The 12,463-nt window shown below is 48.7% G+C and overlaps 1 protein-coding gene across 1 annotated transcript in view; it reads right to left on the minus strand.

Annotated features, from left to right (window-relative positions):
- Nucleotides 1-12,463, minus strand: part of TNFRSF8 (TNF receptor superfamily member 8) — an 86,851-nt gene that overhangs the window by 48,482 nt on the left and 25,906 nt on the right. The window contains exons 3-4 of the mRNA XM_060204960.1: nt 8,683-8,799; nt 1,173-1,325 (exon numbers count right to left, since the gene is read on the minus strand). Of these exons, the coding sequence (XP_060060943.1) occupies nt 1,173-1,325; nt 8,683-8,799 (270 nt within the window). The remainder of the gene's footprint in view (nt 1-1,172; nt 1,326-8,682; nt 8,800-12,463) is intronic.

The following is a 12,463-nucleotide window of genomic DNA, read 5'->3' on the forward strand; positions in this document are numbered from 1 at the left end:
ATGTGGCCAGCTGGAATCTGTGCCCTTCCCTCCAAGCAAGGACAGGCAGTGAGGGCTGGGTGGTGGCACACCTGGTTGAGTGTACATGCTACAATGCACAGGGACCTGGGGCTGGGCAGTGGCTCACCAGGTTAAGGGCACAACATAGGAAGCACAAGGACCGACGTAAGGATCCGCTTTGAGCCCCCGGCTCCCCACCTGCAGGGAGTCGCTTCACAAGTGGTGAAGCAGGTCTGCAGGAGTCTATCTTTCTCTCTCCCTCTCTATCTCCCCCTCCACTCTCAATGTCTCTCTGTCTCTACCCAATAATAAATAAATATATTTTTAAAAAAATAAATAGAATAATGTAATGAATTAAGTAAACAAAATGAGAGAATTCTGTAAGGTGGGGAGGAAAAAGCAGAGCATCTAAGGCCCTTAGAGCCCGAGGATGACACAGTACATCCACCAGCCTTCCCCTCTGCCTCACCAACCACAAGATTAGTAACATCAGTGGCATCGCTAGAATGATGAGCACAGATATAACATCTCTGTTAAAAGCAAGAGGCAGGGGCTTTGTATGTTCACTCTCTTTTCAGCCACTAAGTTCCAGATGATAGCATGATGCTGACCAGACTTCCCTGGGCAGACAACCCCACCAATGTGTCCTGGAGCTCCGATTCCCCAGAGCCCCGCCCCACTAGAGAGAGACAGGCTGGGAGTGTGGATTGACCTGTCAACGCCCATGTTCAGTGGGGAAGCAATTACAGAAGCTGGACCTTCCACCTTCTGCACCTCATAATGACCCTGGGTCCATACTCCCAAAGGGATAAAGAATAGGAAAGCAATCAGGGGAGGGGATGGGGTATGGAGATCTGATGGTGGGAATTATGTGAAGTTGTACCCCTCTTATCCTATGGTTTTGTCAGTGTTTCCTTTTTATAAATAAATTAATTTTTTTTAAAAAAAGACATCCATTCACAAATAAAAACTACTTAAATTGTTTTGGAAAAAGAAAAAGAGAAAGGGGCAGGGATTAAAATGGTTTGAACCTAAAAGAAAAGAATGGTGAATACCAGCTTCCCAGACTTGGGGTCCAGTAAGCGGCCCAGCCACGTTTGCCAAAGGATAGCAGATGCCTTGTTCCCTACACACCTCAGGGAAAAGAGGCCAGGTCTGGGCAGGACACTCACCCTGGAGCTTGATAACAGTCCCTGGAGAACAGACAGAGTGAGGGAAGCAGCGAGCACAGGAGTTGGCAGCTGAGGTGGAGCAGAACATGCCGGCACGGCACTGGCAGACCCGGGAGGCGTTCCACGAACACGGAGTCTTCTCCACGAGGTCACCTGAGGGGCACAGAAAAGGGCCAGGGGCAGCAGAAGAGGATGAGGGTGGGCCCTGAGGACCCCCAAGAGAAGATGGGAGAGGCTTCCAGAAGCTCTAGGATCAGGACAGCAGGGACGGAGGGTGGGGTGCTCGGGGAGCCCTCTCAGGAGCCTGGTGGGCAAAGTCAAGTGAATACTCCCACTCTTCATCTCTTGGGTCACAGAGCTAGCTTAGAAGCCAGTCTCCCCCTCAGACAAAGTCTTGGCCAAGGTCATCTTTGGACAAGATATCCTGGTCATAACTGTGAGACACGAATCCACTAGCCCGGTCACTGGCGACCCCTGCCCACCAGCTGTCCCACCCACTCACCCCCACCAACCACCCTGGGAGCTGGGCTTCACAAGTCCTACTTGCAGAAACACATTCCAAGTCATCAAATACAGAATGCAGAACTGTAAGTCACCAAGGATCTGAGAAAATCCAACACGAAGAGCCCAACTGTGGCTTGGGAGCCAGCGCAGTGGCTGGATCTTTAGACTTAAAAGCAAAAGTTAAAAACCCAGAGTCTAGGGGTATGGCTCCACCTGCCAGTGCCCATGTCCAGCGGAGAAGCAATTAAAGAAGCCAGAACTCCCACCTTCTGCTCCCCATAAAGAATTTTGGTCCATACCACTGGACACTGTAGCCACTGAGCAATCCTCTGGGCTCCAAGAGGTTTTCTGTTTTGTTTTTAAGTCAGAGATCACAAGGCAGACTGTGTTGCTGGAGAAAACAGAGATGCAGCAATACCATCCTCAGAAAGAATATTCATGGCAGTGTGCTGCTGATAGCTGACAGAGGAAAAGTGGGGGAGAAGTGGGGGCAGGTGGTGGCGCACCTGGTTAAGTGCACATATTACAGTGCTCACAGGGTTCAAGCTCCTGGTCCCCACCTGCAGGGGAAAAGCTTCAGGAGTGGTGAAGCAGGGCTGCAGGTGTCTATCTATCTATGTATCCATCTGTCTCTCCTGTCTCAATTTCTCTCTGTCTCTATCTAATAATAAATAAAAAGGTTAAAAATAAATAATAAATTCTTTAAAAGAAAGTACATAGAAAGTTGAATTAATGACACTGACATGAAGAAAAGCCAGTGGGTTCAAAATAAAAAGACAAAAACATTAAAGAAGAGAAAGTAAAGGACAAAGAAGAAAGACAAAGCCAGGGCAAGGGAGACAGCATAGTGGTTATGCAAAAAGAATTTCATGTCAGAGGCTCCAGGGTCCCAGGTTCAATGCCCTGCACCACCATAAGCCAGAGCTGAGTAGTGCTGTAGAAAGGGAGAAAGGGGTGGTGGCAGGGAATAGCATAATGTTTATGCAAAGAGAATCTCATGCCTGAGGATCCAAAGTTCCAGGTGCAACCCCCCGCACCACCACAAGCCAGAGCTGAACAGTGCTCTAGTTTAAAAAAAAAAAAAGAAAGAAAAAGAGAGAGAAAGGAAGAAAAGAAAAAGGGAAGAAAGAAAGAAAGAGGGAGGGAGGAAGGGAGGGAAGGAAGAAGAAGGAAGGAAGAGGGACGGGGGAGAGATGAAGGAAGGAAAGAAGGAAGGAAGGAAGGAAGGAAGGAAGGAAGGAAGGAAGGAAGGAAGGAAGGAAGGGCAAGGCAAAGACAGTCAAAGTTCAGAATAACTAGAACCCCCAGAAAATTGGCCTTGAAACACAGACATAAGTAGATGTAAGTGACGAGTTATAGTGAGAGAGATATACAGAGACAGAGATAGACTTAGAGATTAAAAAGAGCAGAAGTGAAAATCTATGGTAATTCCCCAAAATGAAGAAAGAATGACATGTTCAGGCAGAAAAAGATATATAAGATAGCAGGCAGAATTGTTTGCAAGCAATTACTGTCAAGGTACATTCTAGTTAAATTTTTGTAATTATTTTTATTGATTTATTACTGGATAGAGACAGAGAGGAATTGAGTGGGGAGGAGGAGATAGAGAGGGAGAGAGAGACAAAGAGACCGCTACAGCCCTGCTTCACCACGCATGAAGCTTTCCCCTGCAGGTGGGGACCAGGGGCTTGAACCCGGGTCCTTGCACACTGTAGTGTGTGCGCTTAACCAGGCGCATCACTGCCTGGCCCCCTAGTTAAGTTTTTAAAATTTTTTGTTTATGAACATGAGAGAGACCAGAGAGTAACTAGATTTTTTTTTAATTTCTTTATTGGGGAATTAATGTTTTACATTCGACAGAGAGTAACTAGCTTTTGTGGTGCTGGGGATCCAAGCTGGGTCTCACTCGTGCAGGGAGCATGCTCCACCACTGAGCCACCTCCACACTTTTCTAATTAAGGGCTGGAAGATAAATTGAAAAGATCGGGAGTCGGGCGGTAGAGCAGAGGGTTAAGCGCAGGTGGCGCAAAGCGCAAGGACCAGAGTAAGGATCCCAGTTTGAGCCCCGGCTCCCCACCTGCAGGGGAGTCGCTTCACAAGCAGTGAAGCAGGTCTGCAGGTGTCTTCCTCTCCCCTCTCTCTCTTCCCCTCCACTCTCCATTTCTCTCTGTCCTATCCAACAACAACAACAATAATAACTACAACAATAAAACAAGAGCAACAAAAGGGAGTAAATAAATATTTTAAAAATTAAATAAAATAAAAATAAAACAAAATGGAAGTCACTAGCTATACTGATATATACTGCAGACAATCAGTCATGAAGAAGGTGGGGGAGCTGGCAAGTCAACTGCTACACATTTCACTACCCAGAGTCCACCTACTCCATCAGTCCAAGCAGAGACAGAAGCAGCCAGGCCATGATTGTACGACAAAGACAGGTGACCCATCAGTGACTCCTAGCCGCGTACTGATTTGCAGAACCTCTCTGGAAAAGGTTCGTGCACAGCCATGTGCCATCTGTCATACCAACAACTGGAAACAACCCAAGTGTCCAAGAACAGAAAAATGATAGAAGTGGTCGGACAGTAGCACAGTGGGTTAAGCGCACGTGGTGCAAATCGCAAGGACTGGCATACAGATCCTGGTTCGAGTCCCGGCTCCCCACCTGCAAAGGAGTCGCTTCACAGGCGGTGAAGCAAGTCTGCAGGTGTCTGTCTTTCTCTCCCCGTCTCTGTCTTCCCCTCCTCTCTCCATTTCCCTTTGTCCTATCCATCAACGATGACATCAATAACAACAACAATAATAACTACAATAATAAAACAAGGACAACAAAAAGGGAATAAATAAATGAAAAACAAATAAAAAAGAGAAGTGGAAACTGTACACACAGTGGAACACTGCACAGCTGTAAGAAATGATGGCAGATTCTCCTTTGCTACAACACAGATGGAATTGGAGGGAACCATGTTGAGCAAGTTCAGCCAGAAGAAGAATAAACACCAGGTGAACTCAGCCACAGATGGGAGCAAAGCAGAGAACGGTAGAGGATGAATCCTCGGTGGACTGTCAGCTACTGAGGAAGCTCTGAGGAGTCAGACAGGCAAAGGGAAGAAAGAGCTCTAGGAGGAAGTTGGGGACCTATGGTGGAGTAAGATGATGGTTTGGTTGGCAGTGAAATGTACAGATCTTGAAGAAATGTGGGAATGTAACCTGTAACCAAAAAAAAAAAATCCTTGAAATCAACATTCCCTCAATGAGGTGATACTGGGAAAGATGAAAGAAAGAAAGAAAGAAAGAAAGAAAGAAAGAAAGAAAGAGAGGAAGGAAGGAAGAAAATAAATTTAAAAATACAATAATGAGAAACAGATTTTTTAAAATATTTATTTATTTATTTCCCCTTTTTGTTGCCCTTGTTGTTTAACATTGTTGTGGTTATTGATGTTGTTGTTGGATAGGACAGTGAGAAATGGAGTAGGGTAAGACAGAGGGGGAGAGAAAGATAAGACACCTGCAGACCTGCTTCACCGCCTGTGAAGCGACTCCCCTGCAGGTGGGGAGCCGAGCCGGGGGCTCGAACTGGAATCCTTACGCCGGTCCTTGCACTTTGCGCCCATGTGCTTAACCCGCTGCGCCACCGCCCGACTCCAGAGAAACAGATTTTAACACATTTTAGAAGCCAACTTTTTTGAAGATAAGGAAATAATGACACACATTATTTAAACAACACAACCAACAAGCTTGATCTAATAAATGCATGTGCACACTTCCATACACACCAAATAGAATACGCCTTTCCCCCACATGCAGTAAGCATTCTGAAAAATCTATAGCAATTTTATTAGACCTCAAGAAATTTCAGCCAAATTTCCCATCAAAACCCCCACACATACAGAAAAAATAGACAGTGCACAAACCACATGTACTAACCACAATAAGAAAGAAACAATGAAAACGCATATTGAAAGAGTTCTGGAAGCACTGTCGTGGTCTCAGGGGAGACCACAGCTCTTGGTGTCTGACCACCAGCTCAAATGCCAGTTTTCAAACCAAACTTTTTGTGACTTTGAAAGGTCCTTAGCCTCACAATGCCTCAGCTTCCTCACCATAAAACCATGCTAAGAAAAGACTCTTTCCCTCCCTTAAGGAAACATACTAACTAGGTCTAAAAAGTACCCTGGGGGGAATCGGGCAGTAGTGCAAAGGGTTAAGCGCAACGGGTTAAGCGCACGTGGCACAAAGCACAAGGACCGGCATAAGGATCCCGGTTCGAGCCCCCAGCTGCCCATCTGCAGGGGAGTCGCTTCACAGGCGGTGAAGCACGTCTGCAGGTGTCTGTCTTTCTCTCCCCATTTCTGTCTTCCCCTCCTCTCTCCATTTCTCTCTGTCCTATCCAATAATGACAACATCAATAACAACAACAATAATATCTACAACAATAAAACAAGGGCAACAAAAGGGAATAAATAAATAAATATTTTTTAAAAAGTACCCTGGGAGGCGAGGGTGGGTAGGGACAGAACTTTTGTGATTGGAGTGCTATGGGACTATATCCCTATTATCTACTTATTTTATCTTATTTATTTATTGCCTCCAGGGTTATTGCTGGGGCTCAGTGCCTGCACTATGAATCCACTGCTCCTGGAGGCCATTTTTCCCATTCTGTTGCCCTTGTTGTTACCCTTCTTGTTGTCATTACTATTATTGCTGTCATTGCTATTGTTGTTGTTGGATAGGACAGAGAGAAGTTGAGGAGGGGAAAACAGAGAGGGGGAAAGAAAGACAGACACCTGCAGACCTGCTTCACTGCCTGTGAAGTGATCCCACTGCAGGTGAGGAGCCGGGGACTTGAACCAGGATCCTTACACTGGTCCTTGAGTTTTGAGCCATGTGCACTTAACTTGCTTCACTACCGCCTGACCCCCTATTTATTTATTATTGGGTAGAGATAGAGAGAAATTGAGAGGGAAGGGGGAGATAGAGAGACAGAGAAACACCTGCAGACTTGCTTCACCACTTGTGAAGCTTTCCCCCTGCAGGTGGGGACCAGGGGCTTGAACCTGGATCCTTGTGCACTGTGATGTGAGCTCTTAGTCAGGTGCCTAACCACCTAGCTGGTGGCCATTTTCTCACTCTTTATCTTTTATAGGACAGAGAGAGATGCAGAGTGAGGTAGAGACAGAGAGGAAAAGAGACACCTGCAGCCCTGCTTCACCACTCATGAAGCTTTGCCCCTGCAGGCTTAAATTCAGGTCCTTGTGCTCTGTACTGTGGAGCTTTGCCCCTGCAGGCTTAAATTCAGGTCCTTGTGCTCTGTACTGTGAAGTTTTGCCCCTAGAGGCTTAAATTCAGGTCCTTGTGCTCTGTACTGTGAAGCTTTGCCCCTAGAGGCTTAAATTCAGGTCCTTGTGCTCTGTACTGTGAAGCTTTGCCCCTAGAGGCTTAAATTCAGGTCCTTGTGCTCTGTACTGTGAAGCTTTGCCCCTGAAGGCTTAAATTCAGGTCCTTGTACTCTATACTGTGAAGCTTTGCCCCTAGAGGCTTAAATTCAGGTCCTTGTGCTCTGTGCTGTGTGCACTTAACCAGGTGTGCCACCACCTGACTCCTATCCCTATTATTTTATAACCTTGTAAATCACTAATAAAACATTAAAAGCAAATAATAAGAAGATAAAGTAGCAACAGCAGCAGTCGTCATTGCTGTGACTGCTGTACTAGTAGCGGCGTAAGCACGGCCAACAACAGTGCACAGAGGCAGAGGGGCCTGGCTTCTGGGAGGCATGGCCACGGAGTAACCAGGACCAGATCACATCTCCCCCAAAACATCAAATAACTACAATACAGACCTTAACAAAACCCACCAACTACAGATGAGACATCCACAGGCCAGGTGGGTGCTGGCACTCACCTGGTTGGGGTGAGAAGGGGCACCGGATTGAAGCCAAACACCGAAATTTTGAATTCTGGGCAGCATAGCACGGTGCCGTTTCGCCTCTTACACGCAGTGAGCAGTGAAGACAGAGCAGTGCAGTACCAGTAATCAGAGAAGGGAGCCTATGGCCTTCTAATTCTTAACTCAGGGGTTTTAGCCTTCTGCACTGCAGGCAAGGACACACCAAAAAAGGGGGGTGGACATTTGTGACCATAAGAAAGCCCAACCCTGGGAGTTGGGCGGTAATGCAGTGGGTTAAGCGCAGATGGTGCATAGCGCAAGGACCACGTAAGGATCCCGGTTTGAGGCCTCAGCTCCCCACCTGCAAGAGGGTCGCTTTACAGACGGTGAAGCAGGTCTGCAGGTATCTATCTTTCTCTCCCCTTCTCTGTCTCCCCCTCCTCTCTCCATTTCTTTCTGTCCTATGCAACAACGACAACATCAGTCAAAACAACAATAACTACAACAATAAAAAACAGTAAGAGTGGGGGGTCAGGCTATAACGCAGTGGGTTGAGCATAAGTGGTGCAAAGCACAAGGACCAGCATAAGGATACCCTCCGAGCCCCCGGCTCCCCACCTGCAAGGGAGTCGCTTTACAGGTGGTGAAGCAGGTCTGCAGGTGTCTATCTTTCTCTCCCCCTCTCTGTCTTCCCCTCCTCTCTCCATTTCTCTCTGTCCTATCCAACAACGAGCGGCATCAACATCAACAACAACAGTAATAACCACAACAAGTCTACAACAACAAAGGCAACAAAAGGGGGGGGAGTGGCCTCCAAGAGCAGTGGATTCATGGTGCAGGCATGGTTATCCCAGCAATAACCCTAGAGGCAAAAAAAGACAAGAGCAACAAAAGGGCAAATAAATAAATATTTTAAAAAAAGGAAAAGAAATTATAGATGGAAAGAGACTATCAGAGAAAGGTTGCAGAAAGCTTATAAAGACACTCCAAGACTCTTAGTATGCAGAGGGGTAAGCTGAGGCACCCCATCCCAATGGTCCCCACTCTTTCCCCTCTCCCCCAGGGAGGCCCCTCCTCCTTGAAGGAACCCCTGGAGGCAGACATAGGCTCTCACCTCCAGAGCAGGTCACACAGGCAAGGCAGCGGCCCTCTCTGCTCAGGTAGTGGTCAGGCTCACACTGTTTCCTGCATCCGGTGGGCCCCTGCGGGCACGGTTCATGCGAGGTCTGCCCTGAGGGAAGAGCCAGGAAAGTCACCGGCAATCCAGATCCCCTTGGCATATGTCTCACCTGCCCAGCCTCCGCCATCATCCTCGAAGCTCTGCCCAAGAAGAAGCCCACAAGAAGAGGGCAGACAAGAGGGCAGACCCGGCCCACCCAAGGTCACCTGGTGAGCGGGAGAGTCTGTGGGTAAAGAGAAGAACTGAACCAGCACCTCAGGGTGCACGCAGTGATGGCCTCGTGGCTGAATAACCATAGGAAGGTGGCTCAGTGGCTATAGCGCTCAGCTCGAAAGCATGAGGTCCTGAGTTCGATCCCCAGCATCGAGTGTACCTGAGTGGAACAAGTGATGCTTTGGCCCCCTCTCTCTCTCTCTCTCTCTCCCAGAATTATCACTGGGACTTGATGCTAGCAATACAAATCCACCACTCCTAGAAGCCATTTTTCCTTTCTTCTTCTTCTTCTTTTTTTTCTTTCTATTTTACTGGATAGGACAGACAAAAAGTGAAAGGGGAAAAGAAAAAAGAAAAGAGGATTGGGTAGTGGCACACCTGGTTAAGTGAACATGTTATAGTGCACAAGGACCTGGGTTCAAGTCCCCGGTCCCCACCTGCAGGGGAGAAACTTCACAAGTGGTGAAGCAGGGCTGCATGTGTCTCTCTGTTTCTCTCTCTCTGTCTCCCCATTCCTCTTAATTTCTGGTGGTCTCTATCTAATAAATAAATAAAGTTAATTAAAAATGTTTAGAAGAGTAGGGGATAAATAGCACAATGGTTATGCAAAGAGACTCTCATGCCTGAGTTCCAGATTCAATCCCCAGCACCACCATAAGCCAGAGCTGAGCAGGGGTCTGGTAAAAAAAAAAAGGGGGGGTAAAAGAAAGTGAGAGAGAAGGGGGAGAGAGAGGAGAGAGATAGATAGATAATCTGCAGACCTGCTTCACAGCTCATGAAGCTTAAGCTTCCCCCCTCCACAGGTGGGGAGCTGGGACTCAGAGTTGGGACTTTGTACTTCGTAACATGTGCCTCTGTCAGGTGTGACATCAGCTGGTCCCCCACACCTTATTAATAACTAAATATTGTTTAGAAAGGATAATCATTAGACAGTAATGAAGTGGGCAGTAGCGCCCGCCTCCTGGGCCACTGACGGGGTTGCCAAGGGGCTGTGGGACTGAACGTGAGGGAAGTAAGTGCCCATGGTGGCCGGGACCCAGTTAGAACCGGTGCCCAGGACCCAGTTAGAACCACCGGTGTCTTGCTCCCAGAGCCTGCTCCAGGCATTTCTCTGCTGGGGCTGGGCTCATGAGCTCTTCTGAGAGTTTGTCAAATGCCACTTTGAGAAAAGGAAAAACCCCTCATGGGGCAGGAGGTGGCACACCTGGTTAAGTGCATGTATCACCCACGTTCAAGCCCCCGTCCCCACCTGCAGGGGGAAAGCTTCATGAGTAGTGAAGCAGGGTGGCAGCTCTCCCCACTCCCTTTCCCTCTCCTCTCCATCTTCTCCTCTCAATTTCTTTCTGTTCTAGCAAATAAAATAAATAAAGTGAAAGAAAAGACGCCTCTCCTGACTGAATTCCTGCCTGCAAACGCAGCTGAAGCCCAGGCCTGCTGCTGCAGTGTAGACAAGGCCTGGCCAAGAAAGAGGCAGCTCCTAGTCCAGTGGAGCACAGAGAGGGAGAGGAGTGGACCCAGGGAGCATCCCCAAACCTGAGCTTCTGGCACATGGACTGACTGTCACTGGGCCAGCTATTCCCCCCTCCCATCTGACCCTCAGCTCATGAGGGTCCTGAAAATGGTGACCAGAAGGGTCTAGAGCTGGACTTCTTCACATCCCCTGTGGCCCCACTAGTCTGGGGGAGCCCGAACAGGTGAGAATCATGTTGCTATGTGTGTGAAATGAAAAAGAACTTGTGGCCTGGAAGCTGGCAGACTTGAAAGCCTGAGGTCCCAGGTCTGAGCCCAGGCACCGTGTGAGTCAGAGTGGTGCTCTGGCTGGCCTCTCCCCTCTCTCCTTCATAAATAAATGAAGGAGTCTTAAATAAATGCGAAATGTAGTATTACAAAGAAGACAGACTCTGTTGGAATATGGGTATCAAAGCATTCTGTAATTTAGTACTGGGGAGATAGCATAATAGTTATACGAAAAGACTTTCAGCAGTGCAGCGTCAAAGGTCCTGGGCTCAGTCCCCAGTATCTGTATAAGCCAGAGCTGAGCAGTGCTCTGGTTAAAAATAAATAAGTGTGTGTGTCTGTGTGTGTGTGTGTCTGTGTGTGTGTGTGTCTGTGTGTGTGTCTGTGTGTGTCTCTGTGTGTGTGTGTCTGTGTGAATCTGTGTGTGTGTGTGTCTGTGTGTGTCTCTGTGTGAATCTGTGTGTGTGCGTGTGTCTCTGTGTGTGAATCTGTGTATGTGTGAGTGTGTATGTCTGTGTGTCTCTGTGTGTGTCTGTGTGTGTGTCTGTATGAGTGTCTGTGTCTGTGTGTGTCTTTGTGTGACTGTATGTGTCTGTGTGTGTGTATGTGTGTGTGCGTGCATGCACACACGTGCTCACAAAGGGCTGGGGGTCCAAGGGCCAGGATGCAAAAATAAAAAAACAAAAACCAGGGTGGCCTCAGCCAGACAGGGGCTGGGGGCTGGCAGGGACCAGAGGACTCCCCATCTCTTCATCTCAGAGGCCCCGGCTTCCTTCCTCCACCAGCGAACCCCCCAGCTCAGTGCTGGTTGCAGGCAGGTGGGCAAAATGTCAGGAGTTTCCCCCAGAGGCTGAGAAAGGGGTTTTCATGGGTTTTTCTATTTTTTCTTTTTCTCTTTGTTACCCTGAAACACAATTAATAAAACTCCAGCAAAGTGTCCCACCCACCATAGCAACCAGAAGTGGTCTGTCAAGGGCCACTGGTCCCCAGGGAGGACACATGAAGGGAGCCCCCTTTTCAGAAGCCGTGGTTAAGTGGGAGAACACGGGACCCACCACTCACTCTCCCTCAAGGCCACCCACTAGGGTGAGGTCCGAGGACCCAGGAAGGAAGTGTCTGTCTGTCTGTCTGTCTGTCTTTCTGTGTCATGTGGTCAGTCTTGCGGAAAGTCACAGCAGGCACAGAGTGTCAGATCCCCTGTGAGGCTGGCCTGGGGGGTGCAGGTAGCGGGCGTGGGGGTGCCTGCCTGCAGCAGGTGGGGTCTGGGGGTGTGCTCCAGGTGCCAGCAGATGTGTGCAAGGGCCCAGAGGTCTGGAAGCACACTGAGTGCCCAGGACTCAGGGTCAACAGCTCCTAGAGCAGGGTCCAGAGACTGGAAACTGAGCAGAGAGCAGCCCAGGCAGGCAGAGCACTGGACTCTCAAGCATGAGAGCCTGAGTGATTCTCACCATTGTGCCTGCCGGAAGATGCTCTGGGTTGGGCTCCCTCTCCTTCTCTGTCTCTCCCTCTCCCTCTCCCTGTCTCTCTCTCTCTCTCCCTCTCCCTCCTCTCCATTAACCACTCTTGTTTTCCCCTCTCTCCTCTCCCCTCTCCCTTCCCCTCCTTCTCCCTCTCCCTTCCCCTCTTTCTCCCTCCCCCTCTCCCTCCCCCTTTTCCTTCCCTTCCCCTCCCTCTCCCCCTCCCTCCTTCTCCCTCCCTTTCTCCCTCCCTCTCCCTCTCCTTCTCTGTCTCCCTCTCCCTCCTCTCCCTTTCCCCTCTCCTCTCC

Source organism: Erinaceus europaeus, chromosome 13 (assembly GCF_950295315.1).
Source record: "Erinaceus europaeus chromosome 13, mEriEur2.1, whole genome shotgun sequence".
In the NCBI taxonomy this organism is placed as follows: Eukaryota; Metazoa; Chordata; class Mammalia; order Eulipotyphla; family Erinaceidae; genus Erinaceus; species Erinaceus europaeus.